Source organism: Dermochelys coriacea, chromosome 2 (assembly GCF_009764565.3).
Source record: "Dermochelys coriacea isolate rDerCor1 chromosome 2, rDerCor1.pri.v4, whole genome shotgun sequence".
NCBI classification, from domain to species: domain Eukaryota; kingdom Metazoa; phylum Chordata; order Testudines; family Dermochelyidae; genus Dermochelys; species Dermochelys coriacea.
The window spans coordinates 233583936-233608886 of NC_050069.1; the positions used below are offsets into that span (position 1 = coordinate 233583936).

At 40.5% G+C, this 24951-nt stretch overlaps 1 protein-coding gene across 10 annotated transcripts in view; it reads right to left on the reverse strand.

Annotated features, from left to right (window-relative positions):
- The window catches only part of NEBL (nebulette), a 406325-nt gene that overhangs the window by 43406 nt on the left and 337968 nt on the right, over positions 1-24951 (reverse strand). For 4 of the 10 annotated variants that reach the window (XM_043509413.1, XM_043509419.1, XM_043509416.1 and 1 more), the window contains exons 12-22: positions 19241-19351; positions 14745-14855; positions 14503-14613; positions 12917-13027; positions 12149-12259; positions 10840-10950; positions 10108-10212; positions 9101-9193; positions 5803-5895; positions 5310-5402; positions 2367-2459 (exon numbers count right to left, since the gene is read on the reverse strand). The exons of 2 other annotated variants lie outside the window; for them this stretch is intronic. In XM_043509413.1, the coding sequence (XP_043365348.1) occupies positions 2367-2459; positions 5310-5402; positions 5803-5895; positions 9101-9193; positions 10108-10212; positions 10840-10950; positions 12149-12259; positions 12917-13027; positions 14503-14613; positions 14745-14855; positions 19241-19351 (1143 nt within the window). The remainder of the gene's footprint in view (positions 1-2366; positions 2460-5309; positions 5403-5802; positions 5896-9100; positions 9194-10107; positions 10213-10839; positions 10951-12148; positions 12260-12916; positions 13028-14502; positions 14614-14744; positions 14856-19240; positions 19352-24951) is intronic. 4 more of the 10 variants (XM_043509414.1, XM_043509415.1, XM_043509418.1 and 1 more) reach the window with 4 other exon arrangements.

Genomic DNA, 24951 nt, shown 5'->3' on the forward strand with positions numbered 1-24951 from the left:
ACATTGAAAGACATAGCAAATATGAAGCCTCACAATAATGTCATTTCCAAATCATTTTATACTTTTTCTGTTTCCTCCTCTTTCACAGCTGTTGTTTTTTGTTTGTTTTTTAAATCTAGGCTGCAGATACAGCAGGGGACTTGAAATGGCAAATGGACACATTCATTCCATTGGCCACACATTCAAAAAGTCAGTAGTGGCTGACAGTCAAACTTCTTGACTGTTGAGTGGCATATGTGAAATAGGTCATGACTAAGTTCTTACTAGTCAAAGTGAACATTACAAAAAATACCATCATAATTGGCTCTCTTAAAAGTGTTAATGTTTGTGCTCAGAACTGAATATGGAGACTGAACTACCAGATCATCCCTAGATAGTTCCTATCTCTTTTCTCCAGCAGGGATAGAGCATGGTGTAAGAACCAGAGGATTGATCCCCTTATATTCAGGAGATCCTCTCGGGACTGCATATGCCAGTTCTATGCCCAGACTTTGCCAGAAGTGCAGGTGTAAAATGACTGCAACACATCTGAGGATCATCTTGGTACATTTAGAGAATGAGCATTTATGCCCTATGTGTTGCGTGTGCATCAGTCGCCATTACTATCTACAATGTTACCTTGTGCCTAATTAATATTGCTGTGGTATTCTATATACATAGTATACTGAATGCCAGGGATACCACAGTAACATTAATTACTTGCAAATAGCAATTGTCAAGTTTTTAATACAGCAAATGTAACTGTTTCTAGTTGGAAAGAGGGAGTCAATTAGCATAGACTTCTGTGTCATTCCAGTAGACTGGTGTACTTTCACTAATGGAAACACTCATCTTAGTCTTCATTTCTGAATCATAACATGAAGATTACATGCAAATATATATCATGTTAAATATATCCATGCACTTACACTCAAAGCTATCTCCTCTCAAAGCATGTGTACAAATCTATTATAATATGCTTTTATACTGAGAGGATAATAAAATATAAGCCCAACTATTCAGCAGATAAATGAATTTAGTATTTTATGTTTGTTTAATAATCCTTGAGCAATCCACAGTATAAACTACAGCGTAGTCTCTAAAGATTTATTAGGCAGTGTTTTTTTAAAATAAATGTGCTTTAACAATATACAATAAAAATTTAAAGTGTAACTGTCTTTCTTGATACCAACATATTTATCTTTCGTCATATAACTACTGCCAGTGCATTTCATTACATCTCTGAGCCATTGCTCATTAGTATGACCAAGCATTTATCAAGGCAATTTTGGGGAAAGTCCCTGTAAAAATATCTTAGTTTGCAGGAATAATGATAAAAATAATTAAAACTCATGAGTACATTTTTGTGATAAAGAAATTGAATATCTCAGAACCAGGTATCTAAATTACATTTGTTCTTACATTTTAAGGGCATCTCATGGACACTTGGATCAACAGTTATTGTTCCTTTGCCTCTTACATAGTCTCTCTGACAGACCCAATCTCCTTTACTCTTTCTCTGATAAACACTATCTAAGTTTTAGGGTGTTCTTTATTATCACCTCTTGTCCAATACCTGCTCTAGATGAAATCCTGACATCCATGAAGTTAGAGTTTTGCCACTGATGTCTTTGGGGCCAGGATTTCACCCCTTGTGTTCTGGTGCTTGTTGCCTTCTTCCCTGCAAGTTGCCTGACTGGTTGTTTCTGTCTCTATGCCACTTTGGCTAATTCCCTGCTCTCTAATAGCCTCATCCAAAGTTTATTCAAATGTTTACTCATTCATCTATTCTCTCAAACACTTAGAAAACTTCATAATGATACAAAAGTTAATGGCCAGTTAAAAACAGAAACAAAAAACCTTGAACATAATGAATCATGAAATTCAAGACAAATATACAAGCCTTGCTCATTGATATTAAGGCAATAGGATCCCTTTTGGACCAGTCATCTCTGATATGTACAAAGCACAACACAATGCAACGTGGAACAGAAAACCATGTTTAAGTTTCCGTGCTTTGAATCACAAAAAGCTGAACTTGCACTGAGTTTAGAATTCTCATTCTTTTTGTCCTTTACCCTAGAGTTTACTTCTGAAGCTTGGTAACAAGAGACTAAGATTACTCAAACAGAATCCATATTGACATAGGGCAACTTTCTCCTTGTATAGCACTGCCCCAGATATCCACTTACATTTTGTGTAATAATAATTATGGGAAACATGGGTAATTTTATTGCCCCTGGGGGTACGTGCAGTATACATTTTCAAAGATTAAGAATTCACCTTCAAACGAATGATGCAATGGGATGCATTTATCACATCAAATCTAAATTGAAAAGCATACCATTTTTATGAAAATAAACAGCAAAAAGATTCAAACAACTTGCCGAGCTGATATTGTCTTGATTCTTCTTGACTCTCTCCATCTCCGGAGTGACACTCACAGAAGTAGCTTTGGCAGGCTGCCCTTTATAGTGAACCTATTATTTCAATTAATAAAAATGGTATATACGATTTCAATAAAATGATGTTACATTACATTAAAACATAGGATTTAAAAGGTCATCCAGGAAACAAATCAAAAGATAAACTGCATTTGAAATTTATTAAGGCTTATAAAACTTGATTCTTGAAAAATAACCTTGAATTCTTCCTATAGATTTTTATTAATTATGTACTTGTGTGTACATACACACATAAACACTCTGTACACCAATTAATAACTTGGCATTTACAATACTAAAGTTTACCGTATTTATGGTACTCCCTCCACTTAGAATGGGGCATACCACAAATACTGCAGTACATTCAATTAGAGCAAGTGGTAATTGTCAAGATTTTAATGGCACCTACTGTATAAAAAAAACCCCAAACTAACAAACCCAGAGATCACATAAAGGATACATCCATGTTCCAAATTGTATTCACTATTTCCATTGCTGATTATCCAGGGGTTATGGAGTACACTGGGGAATATGACAGGCAGCACAAGGGAACAGAGAGAATTTAAATCAATTGTCAAAATCATATGTTTATTTAAATGCACATTGCATTTTTTTAATTAAAGTAACTACACATCTAAAAGTAATGCATTAAACTCATGTATGTTCAGTGTTGTACCAATGTGCAAAAGGGGCAAACAGGGTGACCTGAGAAACTATAGGCTAGTTAGCCTAATATCAACCCTGGGCAAAATCATGATGAAGATGATGTGCAACACCAATCAGTAAAGAATTAAAACTTGGCAGAATAATTAATGCCAATCAGCATGGATTTACGGAAAACAGGTTTGCCAAACAAACTTATTATTTTTTGATGAGATCACAAATTTGGTTGATAAAGGTAAGTGTTTTGATATAATATACTTAGACTTCTGTAAGGTATGTGATTTAGTCCTGGATGACATTCTGATAAAAAATATTAGCACTATACAAAATCAATGTAGCCTATATTAAATGAATTAAAAACCGATTAACAGAGAAATCTCAAAAAATAATTGTAAATGGGGATTCATCATCCAACGGGGATGTTTCTACTGCGGTCCTGAGGGGACCTGTTCTTGGCCCAAAGCTGTTCAGTACTTTTATTATCAATGATCTGGAAGAAAATATAAAATCATTACTGATTAAATTTGCATATTACACACAAAATGGTGGAATGGTGAACAATGATTTGGACAGGTCAGTTGTACAGACTGACCTGGATCATTTGGTAAGATCTAATTTGAACAACGTTCATTTTAACACAACCAAATACATGGTCATGTATCTAGGAACAAAGAGTGTTCCAGATGGGGGAGCTGTAAATTGGAAAGCAGGTATTCTAAAAATGACATAGGGGTCATGATAGATAACCAGCTGAACATGAGCTCCTAGTGCAATGCCATAATGAAATGGCATTGATCCTTAGATATATAAGTAGGGGGAAATCAAGTTGGATTAGGGAGGCAGTTTACTTCTGTATACAGCATTAGTAAAATCATTACTGGAATACTATGTCTGGTGATCACACTTCAAAAAGGATGCTGAAAACCTGAAAAGGGTTCAGAAAAGTGCTACAAGAATGATTACAGGTCTGGAAATCAAAAAATAATATGAAGAGACTAAAGAAGATAAATCTATTTAGTTTATGCAATAAAAGGTTAGAAGTGACTTGATCATAGGCTACAAGTACCTACACACAGGGAAGATATTTCTGATAACAGACAGCTCTTTAATCTAGTAGAAAAAAGTTTAAGAAGATCTAATGGTTGGAAGATGAAGCTAGATACATTCAGACTAGAAATAAGGCACAGATTTTTAACAGAGAGAGCTACTAACCATATATATAACAACAATTTATATATGGATGTGGTGGATTTTCTGTCACTTGAAATCTTTAACTGAAGACTCGTTGTCTAAAAGATATGCTCTAGATCAAAGAGAAGTTATGGGCTTGATGCAGAAATTGCTGTGTGAGGTTGTCTTGTGTTATGCAGGAGGTCAGACCAGAGGATCAAAATAGTCCCTTCTGGTCTTCAAATCTATGAATCTATGAAATCAGCTAACTTCTAGAAGGTGAGGATGGATACTTTGGCTAATGGTATAAATGGAGGGAAATTGGAGCCAAACACACTCACATTTCCTCATTGCCTTTGCTGCAGTCACCTTTGATTTAGTTGGCTCTAACCCTCAAAATCTCTGGGTGGGAAGATCCCACTGCATGAGCAGCCCCGTTACGTCACACTCTCTTTGGGAGTCCAGCTAAGCAAGGTGGCCAGCTTGTCTTTGAAGACAGATCAGAAAGGATGAAGACAGTGCTTCAGGAATGTGAGGATGGTGAAGTATGCTAACTAAATCCCCTGCTTTACACATCTTTCTGCCCAGCAGTAGAATTTTGAAGTGGTCTTTTTCGTCACTGGGATACCAGTTTGGGGCAGCTTTTTGAAGGGGAGGAAGGGGGACAAAGGAGGGATTAATTGGAGTCCACACTTAATTGTAGCCAATTATGGCCAGAGAAACATGAGGAGGACTGTATTAGTCAGTTTATGACCTGAAAGGGAGGGAATCGCTTTGGGTCTAATAATATTTTATTTAATAAAATTGTGGCCATTGGTTTAACCCAGAAGCCTGTATCAAGTTTCATTTCCTGAATCGTGCAATGGCCTTGTTAATAGATCCTTTGGCAACTGTTATTCTGGAGGTTTCCATTAAGATATATATTTCTTTTTGAGTATATGCTCAACTAAGGAAAACAAACATCTTTGTGGAGACTTGTTTTGTAGAAATCTATACATCAGATGATCATGCGAGGAAAAAAATTAAATTAAATTAAAAATTAAAGCAACTTCCCAAGCTGACAATTTCTTGATTCTTCTTGACTCTTTCCATCTCAGGGGTGACAGTCACAGGCGTAGCTTTGCAACGTTGCTCTTTGTACTGAACCTGGTAAACAGGGTATTAGAAATTATACAGAGATCTCCAAGTAACAAAAGTACTGTGCTCTGTTAATAGAAATTAAAGAATAATGTAAAGCAATTTACTAGAAAATATCATTAATCAATGAACACACACTTCTATCCACATGGTACTTAATGCTGATCCTTTTGCAAATTCTCAAAATTCACACATCAAGTGTATAATGTTATTTTGATATGAGTAGGTAATTCCCATTAATGTTAATCAAAGCTCAACATTGAGAGAAGATTATATAGTTAAATCGTTAAATAGTCTTTTTGACAAAGAAGAATTAATGCAAACATCATGGATTTATTCACTTAGAACCAAGACATTCAATAAAACAGAGAAAATACAGTATAATGAAAGTAATGAATTAGGGTCGCACATTGCTAATATTCTTCTGGTTTTCCTTAACTCTCCTTATTTCTGGGGGATCCGAAATTGCTGTGGCATGCTTCATTTCTTCTTTGTATTTTATCTGAACAATAGATATTTAAAAAATAGTTACTAACTTAAAGGAGACCTAGAAAAGCCCAACAAACATTCTGTAATCCTTCTCCTATGGCTAATGCACAATTAGACCTTGCATAGTAATATTACAGATTGGAACTCCAAATTTTAAAGAATAATCATGTTTATTATTTTTCTAAATAGTAATCATTCCAATTCCTGGTCCACATGGGTGGGATCAGGTCTTACGGAACCCAGCCCAGGGCTCATGTGGCAGCCCTGAGCTGTTTGGCCAAGTCCAGTGTGAAAGATGCACCCCATGGCACTGGCTAATTTAAAGGCTGCTTTCTGTGGGGTGCTCCATCTTGAGGGTGGTGGAAGTGATAGAATCCCCTACAATAACCAGCGTACACCCCCCCCTTAGTCTGCCTTAGCTGGCTAGGATAGCACCCAATGGTCTGCATCAGAATCTTAACTACACGAATCAAAGTTAGATGAGAAGTGATGAAGAAAAAAAAAAGTCACAGGAAAATATAAATTTTCCAAAAATAAATGAAAATTGCCTACCTGTTCTTACATTTCTATGTAATGTAGTATTTGGTGTTGCATACTATAGCAGTATAACAGGGTGATGGGCTGGATGCTTGGGGACAGCCAACCCAAATTACTGAAGGAATTGCTCCAGCCCACCTTTGCAGCATTAACGGCTGGGTGGGGCCTGATGGAAGACAGCAGATAACCCCTATTAAGGGCAGCAGGAATCTGCAGTGAAGGGGAGAAAGGCTCCTGCAGAGATGACCATGATAGCAGGGAAGTTGAAAAGTCAGAGCCAGGAGGCTGAACTCCAGCCAGAAAAGCCTGGGAGTGACTGCTGAATTTGGAACAAGCTTCAATAATAAGAGAGAGAAACCCTGAAGTGGGGCTTTGAGGGCCAGCATGTACCCTCAGGGTTCAATAAATTGGACCCCCAGAAGAGAAGTGTTTTAAATGGTTTTGGGTTGTATTTTTGAGTTACTGAGGAACTGTGACCAAGGAACCTCTTTATGCCAACTAACAGAGGGCACAGCGGGCCAGAGTTTTACAGGGATGCCTTGGGTCAAGTGTATGCACAATAATTCACCGTACGGGGTCAGGTAAGGTCTTTCCCGACGGCCAATAGCCCACTGGTTATTGTAACCCTTGTAAAATACAGGTACAGATAACATTTAAGAACTTATGTATCTATACTGAAAATTATGTTCTTAAAGCCTTGAAGTTAAAGGGAGGTGAGATGCCTCGGACAGGTTCTGTTTAGACAGGTTATATTAGATGCTTATCTCTCTGTCTGGTCATTTTGTATTGTGTGTCTCATGATGTAAGTCTATTTGCATACTGAGCTAATCAAGACTGCAAAATCAACAAGAAATTGCAAAATCTATAGCAAGTAACACACAGCAGGAGAATGTCCAGTTTATTGATACAGATGAAAGGACTGTTTTAATATACCAGGGGTTGCAAAGAGATATACAGTGCACTTTACCTAGGGGACAAGCTGGCAGTGTGTTTTGTCTCAGGAAAAAAGGGTCATGGCCAGGCCTGGCAGAAAAACACTGGAAGGACTTTGTGGTGAACTTTGCTCAATATCACATGAAAGTACCTAGTTATATAAATCTAGGTTCTAGAATGCTTGTTATGATTTGATTTGATATGTAACCATTTGTTTCCAATATTTCTACTTGCTATCGTTTGAATCTCTTCTCTTTGTTAAATAAACTTTTGCTTGTTTTCACTATACACAGATTCAGTGCTGTGTGTTAAGCAGAGCAGTGATCTGAGGTGAAGCTAGCAAGCTGATGTTTACTGCTTCTTCGGGGGCAGCAGATCTGTGAATATTGTGAATGTCCACTGGACACGGAGCTGGAGATTCCAGGCAGATGGTGGAGTGTGCCTACCACTACTTGCAGAGAGACAGCTGTGCCTGCCAGGCCTAAAGAGGAGTTCTTGTGTTGCCTGCGGCTGGTGGAGCTGGAGAGCTGACCCACAGCAGCCACAGACAAGGGTTCCCCATGCTAGGGGCAGGTGACAGCAAGGGTTCCCCTGGAAGGTGTCACAGGAACTAAGAGGAGAAACAGAAGCTGAGTGCTGCAGAGTGACCTCTGGCCACGGGGGGAGGACACAGTAAACAGATGACCTGTGATCAGTAAAGACTGAAATTCTAGTACAATAGATGTTAAAAAATACCCTATTTCCTATGAGAAGCAGATACAAAAAGTACCACGCCTCCTGCTACGACTCTATTACTTGCAACAGTTTGCTTTTTATAAAGAAGTGTTCAGTTGCGAGAGATGTCATGTAATTGACCACATTTTTAAGAGTGAGCCCAGTGGTCAGTGTGCAAAAATGCACATACACATGTATGATACAAATTTATTTGAGCATAAGCTGTAGCTCACGAAAGCTTATGCTCAAATAAATTTGTTAGTCTCTAAGGTGCCACAAGTACTCCTTTTCTTTTTGCGAATACAGACTAACACGGCTGCTACTCTGAAACATGTACGATGCAGGTGCCTTTTCTTATTTGGTGATAGTTGACCTCAAATCTTTCTCCAAATTACCACATTTTTAAACTTCTAACTGAAGAGTACATCCTGCTTCTAAGAAGCTGCTATTTTGATAGCTGACTTTCAAATGGTGGTTGGCATGCCTAAGATTCTCAAGCAGCCATAGCTAAACAATCTCATTTAAAGGACCAATCTCATCAGCTCCACATGTACAACTTGTCTTCAACAGGCCATAAATCCTCAGTTTTCTCCCAAAGCCTCTTCTGGCTTAGTATACCAGACAACCAGCTAAAGAGTATGAGCTTTACAGCAACTTTTAAGGGGGGAAATGTTTTGTTAATAAGACATTTTTCTAAGTTGCAGGTTGTAATTGGAATTTATTCTAAATCAGCAATAGTGAATATGGTTAAGGTGTTTGGGTTTTTTTGAAAGATGAAATCCTGTCATCATATATTTAATTTTAAAAAGATCTATTTCCCAATAATGATGACACATCCAAATTAAACATTACTTTTGGAGTTGTGTAGCCCCGATAGTATGTTAATGTAGTGCCTTAAACCTTGGAAATCTGATGGAGTAGTATTTGAATAAGGTGAAAGATAGGAAAAGGTAATATTTATAATAAACAAAATGAAAAAAAAAATTGACGACTCTTTGCTCTGGGGAAGGACAGTTAATGTTGCTAACACTTACTGAACTAATATTCTGCTGATTTTTCTTTACTCGTTCAATCTCAGGAGTCTCTTTGACTGCTGTGCCAGAGCCTACTCCCTTCTTATAAAACACCTTCATATACAAAAAGAAAAAAATAATTATGAGCCACTTAGGAATGCAACCACCAGTTCTCATAAAAAAGACAGAGGCAATTTTCCAAGTTCTAACCTTGTTTGACTATAACTCAGGAAAAGCAAATATTTTAATTTTTCAAAGATCAGCTCAATTATCACTAACATTAATAAAAGGTCAGCTATCTTTCTGTACCTTTTTAACATCCACAGATAAGCCAGGTAATCTATCATCATCCTTTTGATCTCCATTTCTTACAGGTTTTGTATTGATAATTTTAACTTTAAATAATAATAATAATAATAAATAATAATAGATTTTAGATCAGAACCTGCACATACTTACACATGTAACATTAAATTAAAATAATCTCACCGAAATCAATGGAAAGACTCACAAAAATAAGCATTTGCAAGATCGTGGCTTTATGTTGCCTTTTTCAACTAGAACTTGATCTAGCATAAAGTAAAATCCCATCTCTTGTCCAATGTAACATAAAACCATTGAACGAATATTTTTAAGTCAAATGTATTTTGTAACAGGGTTTCTTCTAGTTTTAGACCACAACCATGTGACAAAACTTATACTTACAGGTTTCTGCTCCTTTTTATACACAGTTTGTAATAAAGCTATCTTCAGGGGTTGATACAAAAAAAATCTTAGGTTAAAAATAATTGTCTTGGTGAGGGTAGCACTGGTGACTGAGTAATTCAAAATATTAGTGTTAAGTCTAGCAAAGACAGGTGTTCTTTCTAAAAGAAATAGGGGTATGGTCTTTGCCATTGCAAAACTATGCATATAGTTGAAGGACAATTAATTGAATATTCCCATTTTATGCCAGGACACAAGAGAGCTCATTTCACACTGAATATATATGAAAAATCACTTCTAAAAGCAGAACTGCTGCTACTTACTGAACTGATGTTTTTCTGAGTATTCTTAATCCTCTCAATTTCTGGAGTATCTGGTACGGTACAGTAATTACAGAGCATCTTTTCTGCTTCATCTTTGTACATTTTCTGAAAAACACCATTTTACCATGTGCATGTCATCTCTGCTTACCGCTAAAACATCCAAAATGTGTATTCACTCTGATAATGTAAAAGCACGTTAAAATGATTGTAAACAATTTAGTCCCGATTAACAGCTCCTTTACCCTGCCAGAGTGGTGTAAAGGAGCCTTAGGCCTAGTCTACTCTAGGAAATTAGGTTGGTATAACTAGGTCGCTTAGGGGCTGTGAAAAATCCACACCTGTAAGCAGAGCAGTTAAACCAACCTAACCCCCCAGTGTAGACAGCTCTAGGTGGATAGGAGAATTTTCCTGTTGACCTAGCTTCCATCTCTTGGAGGGTGGAGTACCTATGCTGATGGGAGAACCCCTCCTATTGGCATAGCTAATGTCTTCACTGAAACACTACAGCAGTGCAGCTGCAGAGTTTTAAGTGGAGAAAAGCACTTAGTATAAATGAAAATCAGGCCCTAAAACTTTAGTTCCACTTGTGGCCTCCATATGTAAATATATTTAATATTAGTATGGATTCCTCTAATTAATAAGAGGTAATGCAGCAGGCACTGCATAATGTGTGCCTAGGGCACACTCTTATGAGACATGAAAACACTTAATTAATCTTCATTCTATACTCACCTGGCTTGCAATTTCAGAAGCTCTTTTGGCCCGTCGTATCTCAGGAGTATCTGTGCCCACTTGCATCCCCTTCCCTTTAATTTCAGTCTCCAGATCTTTCTTGTATTCTTTCTGCAAAAGCCCATAACTTCAATAATCCTGAGATCTACAATACTCCTAACCTTTAGTGTAGGTTCTGTAGCTCCTGTAATTTGTGTGCTATCTTCAGAGCTATTCTTGTAACACTCATTGGATTCCAAACAATAGGCTGTAACTGTGCAATCTAATTGTTGTTTTGCAAGCTATGCTTAGTTCAGTCAACTTTCAACATGACTTTATATATATATGTGAAACCCTTTTGGGGTTTAGAGAGCATGGCCCCTTTAAATTTTTTTCCTGGGACAGGGGGTGGGGGGCGGGAGGGGAGTGCTCATTGTTCCAGAAGGCGGAAGTGTTGTTGGGGGAGAGGGAGCACCAGAGAGAAAGAGAGAGAGAGGGGAGAATGACATGTGCGTGACTGGAGCTCCACAGAGAAGGGCTGCAGAAAGCTGGCCCTCACGAGAGAAGGAGCCAAGAACCTGCCTGAAGCCTGGGAGGGTCAGAGCAGCCAATTGGGGACACCCCAGGATAGGAGCCAGGCGGAGCACTGTGCCAGGGAGGAATCGCCCGAGAAGGACAAATTGGAGCTGGACCGAGTATCACTGCTGCCCAGAGCTGCATGGGACTGTGAGTACTGGAGCTTGTGACTTTGCATTGGGAATAAGGAGGGAGGCTGTTAGCTACTTAAGAAGGGAGGTTGATGCTCTGAGTGGCTTTGCAGAGAGTGGCCGGTGAGGGCACCAAAGGGGTTTGTTGGGGAAAGTTTACTGGCGCGCACGGTGACCAGGAGCACCCAAGACTCACCACTGGACTGGAACTTTGCTCAGGACTCCTGAACGCTGCATGCAGACACATTGCTGGATGTCTGCCCTGTCGGACTGTGCTACCACTGGGCCTGTGGGGCCTTGAGTTGAATGCAACCTTGTTTTACAGCTCGCCTATATTTCCCCTGTTGTTTTTCTCCTCTCACTCCTCTGTAAATAAATATCTCCCTTTCCTATATTCATTGTACTTTTCTGGTGTGTGTGTGTTCACTCCAGGAGGTTTGGAACATGTGCCCCTGGGGTGGAAGGGACTTTCCCAACTGCATCCCTGTTCGTGTCGTCTCTTGGCCAGAGCTGCCTGCAGAGCAGAGTCCATCTTGCCCACAAGGGTGCTAAAGTTACATAAATTTAAAAGTCTTATTGTATTTGACTTTAAATATAACGTATATGTTTCATTCTGTACCCACCTGGCTTGCAATTTTAGAAGCTTTCTTGGCTCGTTGTATCTCAGGGGTATCCATGCCCACTTGCATCCCCTTCCCTTTAATTTCAGTCTCTAGGTCTTTCTTGTATTCTTTCTGTGAAGAATAAGATTGGCAATACTCAGACGTACAACAGCTAAAGCTTTATATGGATCCTGCTTTCATCTGTGTGCCTTCGTTGAATAGAATCCTTATAACACCAAATGGCTTTTATATTAATAGCATTAGCTCTGTGGGGTCTACCTACAGTATATCTATACTCTACTTGTTGCCAGCTTAAAACATCCTTTTAAGAATACAGTTATCTAAAATTGCATGCAGTCTTTTATCTCAGTCTCTCTCTTCCATTTTCATAGTCCTGATTGGAGGTCTGTGTAGATATGAAGCACTTCCTCTGACTGTGCAAGATCAAGGCTGCAGGGCCTTAAGCTTTTTCCCTATCTCTGCATCCATTTATCATCTAGTCCTAGCCAAACAAGCAGCGCCCTCTTTTAGGGCCCAAAAGCTAGTCAAGGTAGCAGGTGCAGCTCCTGATCACGATGCTGATGATGTTAGTAAGTAATGCAACTCTCACCTTTTCCCAGGAGTTGGAATGTGTCACTCCGAAGTCTAATCAGCTCATGACCATGAATTTTGTGAAACCTAACACATTTGATTCATTACTGTGCTGATCTGTCAGAAAGCAGAATTCTTAATAAAGGTAGCTTATTATATACTGCTGAATTAAAAACTTTCACCAAATACTGTACTAACCTGGCTTGCAATTTCAGAAGCTTTCGTGGCCCGTTGTATCTCAGGAGTATCTGTGCCCACTTGCATGCCCCTCCCTTTAATTTCAGTCTCCAGGTCTTTCTTGTATTCTTTCTGTGAAGATACAGTTTCAGACAATCAGGTGTATTATAACTACATAGTTATGGGCCAGATTTTCAAACTAGATCTCCATTTTTGTAGACATAACCTTAAGTCTGAAATGAACTGCCAGGAAACCAAACTGTAGGAGCAAAACTTTGGGAGCTATTTCAGCACAAGTGAAAAACTGCAGCCATAAAAATATTATCTGAAAATCAAGACATATAAATAGCAGTGACTATCTTCCAAAGAATTTTTAAAAACTCTGTGGAACGTAATGTAACAAGCTGTGTGTGGTGTCTTCCCAATACAAGCATAATCTGCCTTTAAGAAAATAATTTATTTATGAAAGGTCTGTGGTAGAAATCTAATGAGGTACAGAGGTGTTTCCAGTGAGCTCTTGTAGCAAGAAAGTTGTAATTTACTAATTTGATATAAGGTGTTTGCTGAACCACACCCATTAGACAAATGGCAACTCTTATATACATGATCTTTGGTTTTTCAGTTCTATAAATTATAAATATCTGCTAATCATGAATGGCAATGATATTTCATCTTCATCACACCCAAAGAATATACATCCCTCATTCATAAGCAAATGGAATTAAAATATTGAGACACTGCATAAATTGGTTTTAGTTCTACTGTTTGATAAAAGAAGCAAATAAGTTATGCTCTTAGCTATTCCTATTTACATTACTGCCATACTGAGCACCCCTTTCTATTTTGGTGTCCTTCCACCTACTGAAAACATAGTCAGCTCAAAAATAAGTACATTTTCTTTCTTTTCTTGCCCAAGTTTTATGGCTCAATTAATTAAAAAGTGTTCATCTCTTATATTGTAGGGCACCAAGAGCCTAGGCTAAAAGACTTTCACTTCTCAATCTCTTTTTCCGTGGAAGAAATTGATCAGCCTAGTGGTAACATACCCCACCTCTCACCCCATGCTTTTTTAGGTCACAATAGATGTTCCATTTCCCAGGAGGCCATTGACAGAAGCAGGGCTTCAAGTGGATTTAAATTTACATGATCTGGTGGTAAGCTCAGAATTTGGTGTTAGGGAACTGCCATGTGCACTTGGGCCAGCACTGTAAGCACAAAGGCCCAGATCCTGAAACGTGCTCTGTGCAGGCAGTCCCCTGCACCCTCCATGAGCACAAAATAAATTGCAGGTTCAAGGTCCAAGCAACAATGGTCCTTCAGCAACAGCTTTGAATTTGGGAAGAAACTTTCACAAATATATATTTTATCATTTATATAAATGTAAATTGCAAGATGTTTGCCAATACGCACCAATATCCATTTCCAAAAAATAAAATGTTTAATATACAAGATTTTTTTTAAAATCTTCAGCAAATGTTTCTTTAAAAGCCCATTAAACCATATTCAGCTTTCTTTTCAATAGAGCAGAGACTAGTTAGTTTTCACTAACTGAAGCAACCAATAAACTGAGAAAAACCCCAATATTTTAAAATGCTTTATCCACTGACCTCACTAACAATTTCAGATGCTCTCTTTGCTCTCTGAATGTCAGGGATATCTGGAGTCAGTGTCATTCCTTTCCCCTTTATTTCATTTTCCAGATCTTTTCTATATTCTTTCTGCAAAATATAGGTTCCACCAGATTCAAAACATACAGTATTTCCATTTAAATTATGCATAAACTTAGAATATAAACCCTGTAAAGACTGAATTTTCCACTACATTAACAACCTTCACTAGCAAAACATACCTCATTCAGTATCTGGGCTGCATTTTTCACTCTAATCAAATCCGGAGTATCTTCAAACACTGTCAGTCCTTTTCCTTTCATCCCTTCTTCCAAATCTTTTCTATATTCTTTCTAAGGATTTAAAAAAAAAATCTCCACTTTAATTGTGTGCAAGATCTTAAAAAGATATGCCTCTTAGTAAGTATTTGAAGCTTTTCTTTTGAAATTTTCTATGAAATACAAATTAGCTGAAGTACATTTATCATAGTTAAAACAGAACTGGAAATTATCAAATCAAAAGGTATGTTGCCCCAAAAGTGAAAAAGGTTTTAAATTTAGCCTTGTCTTTTGCTGTGTGCTCTTGAAAAACATTCTACCCCTATACAGTACTACCTCATCTGTATAAGGGCCTTGGATTGTAGATCTTCATATGTATAAATTGCAATAACCTTTGCTTTGTGGGCTTTCCTATGGATGGCAGCTTTGATAGATTGGTGGCTAGCAAGCTACATTTTCAGCCCCATTCTACTAATGGCATCACAATTAGGACAGATGCCCTAAATAACTATAGTAAGAGCTAGTAACCTGCCTATCTGATAAATTATGTTCCACAATACTCCCACCACCTGACTTCAATTTCCCTCAGACACTGCACTGAGATAGTATCTATTAGCATTTAGCAACTACTATTGCCATAGTATCCAAGTACTCTATGTAAAATTAAAAGCACAGCAGAGGCTGCTGTGGCCAGCTGGTTCTCCATCCTCTCCTGTATTCCCAGATGAACGATGTGAACTGATGAGGGTGCAGCAAAGAGATGCTTTAATCCAAATTCAAGGTTTTACTTACTTAATTTTTACTTACGCTCTCTGAACTCCCTTTTAAAAAGAGTGAGTGGGTTAAAAGACATACAGTACTGAGATTTTAGGCAAATATTTTTCAACTGACTTCTTAAGTAAATGAATTAAAGCTTTCCTTTACTTACTGAATTTCACAGAATTTAGCAAAATGTTTTCTCCTTTTATAAGCCTTTTATTTAAGGCAAATAAAAGAGGATACACCTATCATTAAAGAAGCTTCCCTTTAACATCAGTGAATTATCAGGATCATCTATAATAATCAGGAAGATCCTCCCATTAATATGGGGAATAATTAAATTCTCTCTCTCTCCCAAAGTAGTTGTGTTTCTACAAAAAGCGGGTCTCACTGTAATAATAGATGTAATCTCTGCTGAGTGCTCTCCACAAGGAGATGACAACAGAAGAGATTGCAGCTGAGCAGACACATTGTTTTATTGCCTTTTTAAGAAATGAAGTATTCCAAAATGAATGAAGAATTTGTTGCCTATTTAAGACATGAAATAACTTTGATTTCTCTTACTTGCCTAAACCATGATGTTTCTTTAAAGCATAAGAAGAACCTTTACATAACAACTAAGCAATATATCCCTGAATGCACATCTTAATAAACAAACGTTAATAATTTGACTTATCTGATTTTTTTATTTTTTTGTTTTTTTTAAACAGAATTTTGATAATGTGGGGATAACATTATCTAGACCTCAACAGTCTAAACTTGTGCCTAAATGTTGCTTTAATGCTCATATTTTCCTTCTCTATGACAAACAAAGAATTATTTCTCTGTGGCAAGGGGTGAGTTTAAAAGGTGAGAGATAGGAAATCATTTAATGCACTCCATTAAGGAAAAATGCAAACTGACATTTCCTTGTGGAGTAGGCGACATAATAAGCATGGTGTGTCGTAAGTGCACAAAATGGTGCTTGCAAAGGAAGCTGTATCTTGAACCAAGCTCAAGTAGCATTTGACCTATTGGGAGGAAATCATTTTACCAGAGGATGAATTGTTTGTAAAGGAATATTATCTGACTACAACATATTATTTTAGACCAGGATTTCTTAAGAAAATCCTGGTCTAAAATAATAAGGCAAATAGGACTGTCTCTTTTCCCATAGAAAATCTGGGATGCACTTATTCAGTTATTTAAAAAAAATCAAAGCAGGAACCCTTCAAAAGTAGAAGAGTGAAAATATTTTTAATTTTGGCTTAAATGGAGAGGGTAGAAATGTTAATTCTTAATATGACAAATCTAAACACTTTTATGTTATAATCCAAATTTATGTAGATTATATTGGATAGATTTGACATTTTTTATTCCTAAATACGCATGAAGTGAAATTAAAAATCCTGATATACTGCTGAATCTGGTCCAGAGGTGGGCAAACTACGGCCCGCGGGACCGTCCTGCCCAGCCCCTGAGCTCCTGGCCCGGGAGGCTAGCCCCTGGACCCTCCCCCACTGTTTTCCCTCCCCCACAGCATCAGTTCACTGTGCTGCCAGCCAGCACAATACTCTGGGTGGCGGGGCTGCAAGCTCTTACTGGGCAGCGCAGCTGCAGAGCCTGGCCTGACCCGGTGCTCTGTGCTGCGCAGCGTGGCTGCCTGTCCTAGAGCAGTTGCGCCGCCAGCCACCGGTGCTCCAGGCAGCGAGGTAAGGGGGTGGGGTTAAATAGAGGGCAGGGGAATTTGGGGGGTGGTCAGGCGCCGGGGGTGTGGATAGGGTTCGGGGCGGTCAGAGGGTGCGGAACAGGGGGGTTGAATGGGGGCAGGGGTCCCGGGGGCTGTCAGGAAGGAGACGAGGGTGGATGGGGCGGCGGGGGGCAGTCAGGGGACAGGGGGTGGTTGATGGGGCAGTGGTCCCAGGGGGGCAGTCAGGAGGGGGGTTGGATAAGGCGGTGGGGGGCAGGGTGTCTGGGCAGTCAGGGAGAAGGGGTGGTTGGATGGGGCAGGGGTCGGGAGGGGCAGTCAGGAAGGAGAGGGAGGTTGGATGGGGTGGCGGGGGGCAGTTAGGGGTGGTCGGTCCGGGGGCGGTCAGGGAGAAGGGGTGGTTGGATGGGGCAGGGGTTCCAGGGGGCAGTTAGGAAGGAGAGGGGAGGTTGGATGGGGCAGGGGGTCCGGAGGCGGTCAGGGGACAGAGAGCGGGGGTGGGTGGATGGGGCAGGGGTCGCCGGGGGGCCATCAGGGGGTGAGAAGCAAGGGGGGGTCAGATAAGGGTCAGGCCATGCCTGGCTGTTTGGGGTGGCAAAGCCTCCCCGAACTGGCTCTCCATACAATTTCAGAAACCCAATGTGGCCCTCAGGCCAAAAAGTTTACCCACCCCTGATCTGGTCAAATGAATATGTTCAATATATGGAATTTATCTGAATTAATACTCTGTCCTGATATGAAAACACAGTTGTCTAATAATACAAGGGAATGACTATTGGTAGGAAGATTCTGAGCAGTGAAAAAAATGTTACAGCATCCACACAGAAATTCATTTTAGAGGTATCCTAAACCCTTATTTCTACAACATATCAGAAGAAATCTCCTTTTTGAGAATGAAGATTTAATTTACTATTTCATATTCATTTTTCAGAAATGCTCCATGAAGAAAGTCAGACAAATATTAAAGCAACAGCTGTGATAAGGAAAATGATTGGGCAACTTCTCACAAGAAATGCATAACGCAGACCATGTCATTTATTGGTCAGAGCTATATTATGGATTTATATTTGCTTTACTTCACTCCTTTCATGTGTGTTGGATAAAACAATTATTTTGATTTAAGTAATATTAAAAAGCCAGCTATACAAAGCTCTTGTAGCAGGTTTGGGGCTATGCCTTAGATACTGTGTAGGGACAGTGTTGCAGAGAAAGACAACACAGAAACTGCACTGGTAGTGAGGTTCTCCATTACCTGCTGAAATCACTGAGAGCTGGGTTAAGTGGTGGATCCTCAGAACGTGACATCACAGAGAATGGCAACAGAGAGACAGTGGTTAGCAGTGGCAGAGAGACAGTGGCAGCTGTGAGACAGTTGCAGAGGGGGGCAACAGCAGAGGCATTGCTTAGCACCCCACCCCTCAGGGTGGGAGGTGAACCCCTGAGAATGCACCCCACACTCTGGGTCTTCACTAACCAAGGACAGCCATCTGCGAGTGGGCAGCAGAGGGAGGGAGTGATGTGTTAAGGAACATCAATTTGTTGGACTTTCACACCTCAAGGTGATAAACTGAGGCAAAAGACACTGCCTAATGCACTGTGTGGTGGGTTTTTGCCTATGGTCACATAGTTTTGAATTGTGGTTGTGATGTTTTCCAAAATTAATATTGGGTCCCTTTACCCTTTTAATACAACTTTTCTTTTTATGTTCATACAGGATTCTTTAGAAAATATTGATACTGTTGAGAGCACTATCTCAAATATATAATAATTACATGTTGCAATAATCTGAATTGGTCAGATATAAAATCATGCGGACTACATAACTAAAGTATGTTGGTAAGTGGCAGTTTTAATAATTCAATGATGCACTGAGATTCTGGATTTCTATCCATGAAGTCACATGCTTATCCAGTTAAATATTAACATAAATTGTTCATGACTCATTAGCTTGTAGCTAGTCTGTTTATCACTCATTTACAGGATAACAAAGAAACAAAACAAAAACCTGCTTTACCCCTTTCAAAAGATTGGTGACATGTTGTACATGCAAGAATTCTGGGGTCTTGTCTAAATCCAGTGATGCCTTTCCTTTAAGCCCTTCTTCAAAATCTTTGCGATACGCTTTCTGTTGAAACAGAACAACAGTTACTGATGCATGCCATTATATGCACATGCATATATAGACATATTGCTGAGAGTACATTCTAAATTAGACACAAACTGCAAATTCAAATATAAATAAGACATTCTGTAAGTTAGGGGTCAAGTTAAGTGGACTGTATTAGGGTCGGAGGTTTTTTAAACAACATGATTATTTATAAAAGAAAAGGAGTACTTGTGGCACCTTAGAGACTAACAAATTTATTAGAGCATAAGCTTTCGTGAGCTACAGCTCACTTCATCGGATGCATTTAGCTGTAGCTCACGAAAGCTTATGCTCTAATAAATTTGTTAGTCTTTAAGGTGCCACAAGTACTCCTTTTCTTTTTGCGAATACAGACTAACACGGCTGCTACTCTGAAACCTATGATTATTTATACATCTATTACTAGTTGGGTCAGCACTGAATGGCCTCACAGAAGAAATGCACTTTGAGAAAGAATTGGACTATGGTAAGGGGATTTTGACTGGTGAACAAAGAACAGGAAAGAATCACCTGGACACGATGGAAGATAGATGTGACCAAATGCCACCCATGAGGGGTGTCCAGACAGCAGGGAAGTTGGAGCAAATGAGACCAGAAAGGTAGACAGGACTGAAACTGTGCAGGACTCTTAAACATGAGGACAAGGACCAAGAACTTGATACAGAGTAAAAGCTAGTGAAGGATTTGACTAGGGAAGTAACATGGCCAAAGCCACAGAGGAAAGAGAATTTTCAGCAGCATTTTGGATAAACTGTAGAGTAGAGTTTTGGAAGCAGGTAGGACAGAGCAGAGGAGATGTATGTGGGCACAGTAATCTGTTATGAAAGTATCAAGATAGTATATTTTTCTTTAAAACTACATTAATAAAACAGGAAAGCCATGAAATTGGCATTTAAAGGCCAAACACCAACCTTACTTCTACCCACCCTCGATTTATAAACCAGAAACACACTTACTCTGCCCACCTTTCCTCATACACTTTTTCAGTATGAGCACAGACGAGGAGGTTACTCACCCTGTGCAGTAACTGACGTTCTTCGAGATGAGTGTCCCTGTGGGTGCTCCACTCTAGGTGTTGGTGCGTCCCTGTGCCTTCGCTTGGAGATTTTTACAGCAGTACTTGTACCGGTCGTGCACGCACAAAGCTTGCCCCCCTGCTCTGAGTGTACCTTAACAGTATGTGTGCGCAACCGGTCTCCTCAGTTCCTTCTCTACAACGGAGGCTACCCGAACTCTGAAGTAGAGGGGAGGAGGGTGGGTAGTGGAGCACCCATAGGGACACTCATCTCGAAGAACGTCAGTTACTGCACAGGGTGAGTAACCTCCTCCTCTTATTTGAGAGCTGTCCCTGTGGGTGCTCCACTCTAGGTGACTTAAAGCAAGTGTATCTCAAGGAGGTAGGGACTTCGGATTGGGTAGAAATGCAGTAGATAAAACAGCTCTGCCTAATCGTGTATCCGAAAGGGAGTCTTGAGTAAGGGCGTAGTGCTTAACAAAAGTGTGTTCAGAAGACCAAGTGGCTGCTTTACAGATGTCAGTCAGGGGAACTTTGCATAGAAAAGCCACAGAGGTAGCCATCGATTTAGTGGAACGAGTTCTGATGTTTGCTGGAGGCATAACTTTCCGTATCTGATAACAGAGTCAGATACAGTCAGAAATCCATTTTGAAAGTCTCTGGGTCGAAATAGGTATCCCTCTGGATTGCTCCATGATGGAGACAAAGAGACTAGAAGAATTCCTAAAGGGCTTGGTTCTATCCAAATAGAACAAAGCCCTGTGTACATCTAGGGTATGCATTATGGATTCAAAAGAGTTCACATGTGATTTAGGAAAGAAAGTCGGCAGGTGTATCGGTTCATTGATGTGGAATGACAAATGGACCTTTGGAAGAAATTTGGGGTGTAATCGAAGGGTAACTTTGTCCTCAAAAAATAGGTTATATCTGCCATGAGAGCTGCTATTTCTCCTGCCTGTCTGGCAGAAGGGATTACCACTAAGAATGCTGTTTTCATAGAAAGGTGTAAGAGGGAGCAAGTGGCTAGGGGTTTGAATGGTTGTTGAGTTAAGCAAGATAATACTAAGTGAAGGTCCCATGGAGGGGTAGGAGGTCTAATGTCTGGGTATAGGGATTGAAGTCCTTTGAGAAAATGTTTAGTGATCGGATGAGCAAACAGAGGAACTGTCAATTTTATTGTGGAAAGTTGTAATAGCAGCTAGGTGGACTTCGATGGAGCTAAAAGAAAGGCCAGATTGAGGTACAACAGGTAGTCGAGTATAAGTGGAAGAGATGCAGATATAGGAGACAGTTGTTTAGTTGAGCACCATTGTGTAAATTGCTTCCACTTTTGGAGATAGGTGGTGTAGAGTAGATTGTGTTCTGCTATGTAGGAGCACTCTTTGAACTTCATCAGAGCATGCTAGTTTGTTTTGGGAGAACCATGTAGGAACCAAGCTTTGAGGTGAAGCATGGACAGGTTGGGGTGGAGAAATCGGCTGTGTTGCTGTGATAGGAGGTTCGGAATGAGAGGCAATGAGATTGGTAGTCGAGTTGACATCCTGGTGAGGAATGGGAATCCTGGTTGTCTTGGCCATGCTGGGGCAGTCAGGATCACCTGTTTGTATTTTTGTCAGAACTCTGTGGAGAATCGGGATCGGGGGGAAAAGCATAGAGTAAGTTCCAGTGCCACGGAATCATAAATGCATCTCCCAGGGAGTGTTTGCCCAGTCCTGGTCTGGAGCAAAATTCGGGGCACTTTGTGTTTTTTGCAGTTGCAAAGAGGTCTATGGCTGAGTAGCCCCAAATACGGTTACGTTGGTGATGATCGTTTAGTTTATCTCCCATTCGTGGTCCCAGGGAAAGCGTCTGCTTAATTCTTCCACTGTGGTATTCATAGCCCCGGGAAGGTAGGCGGCTGATATCCAGATATTGTTCGCAAGGCACCAATTCCAGAGTTTCATAGCTTCTGTGCAAAGCAAATGAGAGCGAGCTCGTCCCTGCCTTTTATTTTTTTTTTTTTTTTTTTTTTTTTTTACACAGAACATGCAGGTGATGATGTCTGTCATTATCCGTACATGTTGGTTCCGGATTAAAAGGAGGAAGTGACGGCAGGCATTGCTTACAGCTTGAAGTTCCAGGATGTTTATGTGCAGGGAGGTTTCTGTTGGAGACCATAGCCCGTGGCTTGTGTGATGTAACATGTGAGCACCCACCCTGTGAGGGATGCGTCGGTAGTCATTATGATGGATGGAGCCTCCTGAAGAAAGGGGACTCTAGAGCAGAGGTTGGAGGGAACTGTCCATCATAGAAGACGGTCTTTGACTCGGAAAGGTATGGATCAGGATTTGTTTAGGGCATGCACATTGGGTCTGTAAACCGTGGCCAACCAAGCTTGGAAGCACTTCATGTAGAGTCGTGTATTTTGGACCACGAAAATGCACAAGGCCATGTGACCTAGTAGTTGTAAACAGCCTCGAAGTTGTAAACAGACTTGAGGACTGTTGTGAAGTTTTCTTGCCAGCTGCTTTATGGTGTTGAAGCAATTGGACGGGAGAGATGCTATTCCCATCCGGGAATCAAGGTGTGCTCCGATGAACTCCAGGTGCTGGGTAGGAATTAATGTGGATTTGTCGTTGTTTATTTGTAGGCCGAGGGATAGGAAACAATCGACAGTGAGTTGCATGAATTGAAGCGCTTTGTCGAGCGTTGAGGCTTTGAGGAGGCAGTCGTCTAGGTAAGGAAATACTATGATTCCTTGCTTCCAGAGGTGGGCAGTAACTAAGGCCAGGAGCTTGGAAAAAACACGGGGGGCAGTAGATAGGCCGAAGGGTAGTACCCTGTATTGAAAATGTGTCAAGCTGAGGGTGAAATGAAGGAAGCGTCTGTGGGTTGGATGTATTGTCACATGAAAATAGGCATCCTGTAGGTTGAGGGCTAAAAACCAATCGCCCTGCTCCAGTGCTGGGATTATGGTGGCGAGGGTAACCATTTTGAACTTTTGTTTCTTGATAAAATTGTTGAGTCGCCTGAGGTCGAGGATCGGTCACCATCCCCCGGTTTTCTTGTCTGTTAAGAAATAATGCGAGTAAAACCCCTTCCCTCTGTGTCATTCAGGCACAAGCTCCACTGCTCCCAATAGAAGGAGATGATGTACTTCTTGTAGGAGCAGTTGCTCATGAGAGGGGTCCCTGAAGAGGGACAGGGAGGGTGGGTGGGTAGGAGGCATGGATAGGAAGAGGATTGAATAGCCAAGTGTGATGACCTCTAAAACCCACTTGTCAGTGATAATGTGTCATTGATGGGAGAATGGTGGTAGGCGGTGTCCAAAAGTAGGGACAGGCAGTGTAAGCACTGAAGTGGGAACATTGTTTTCGAAACCCTTGACCAAGGCTTCAAATCTGCTTGTTAGTCGGAGGGGATTGAGACACTGCCACGGAATTGGGGCGGCAATGCTGGTATCTGGGTCTCTTGTTCCTGTTGTTGGTCGTGTGATCTCTGGAAGTGCTGGGTATATGTTGGTAAGGTTGGTATCTATATTGTCACCTTCTAGTGTAGGGGTTTGTATTCCTAAGGACTGGAATGAAGGAATGAGTGAAAGACGTCGTTTGTTGTGGAGGCAAAGAGTTTGTCGCCGTCGAATGGAAGGTCTTCAATAGTAGTCTGGACCTCTCAAGGAAATGAAGAGGAAGAGAGCCATGAACCTCGAAGCAAGACTACTCCTGTAGCGGTGGATCTTGCTGCAGTATTGGCCACATCAAGGGCCGCTTGAAGAGTGGTACGTGATATGATTTGTCCCTCAGAGACTAAAGCAGTGAATTGTTGTTTCTTTGCTTCTGGAAAGTCCTCAATAAAGTCCATGAATTTGTTGTAATTTTTGTGATCATATTTTGCCAGAACGGCCATATAGTTAGCTATTCGAAATTGTAGGGTAGAAGATGCGTATACTTTACGTCCAAGCAGATCTAAACACTTATTGTCTTTATCAGCTGGGGTGGAGCGGGAATACTGGTGCTTTTTCTTTTGGTTAACTGCATCAACTACCAGCGAATTAGGCGCTGGATGAGTGAAAAGAAATTCCGAGCCCTTGGAAGGGATGAAGTACTTGCGGTCTGCTCGTTTGCAGGTAGGTAAGCTTGCAGCAGGAGTCTGCCAGATGGCTTTGGCAGATTCCAGAAGGGCTGGGTTGATTGGCAGTGCAATCCTGGAAGAAGAAGAAGAAGAAGAAGAAGAAGGCGGCTGCAGGATGTCCATTAACTCATGCTGCTGTTCAGGAGCCTCCTCCAGATTAATTCTTAATTCACTGGCCACTCTTCTGAAAAGACCTTGAAATTTTGAAAAGTCATCTGAAGATGACAGAGGAGGAGGAAGCAGGGCTTCATCAGATGTAACAACTGGGTCTATTGGGTTAGAGACAGGTTGTGCCTGATTCTGCACTTGTGATGGTGCTGTCCGGTGTCTGGCATCAGTTGCAGGTTCGTGAGCTTGTGGTGCCGGGCCGGTGTCGGGCCGGGTTGAGATGGCATAGCGAGTGTGGTCTCGAGGATAGGATGCCCACGGTGCCCAATATTGCCACTGTGGTGGG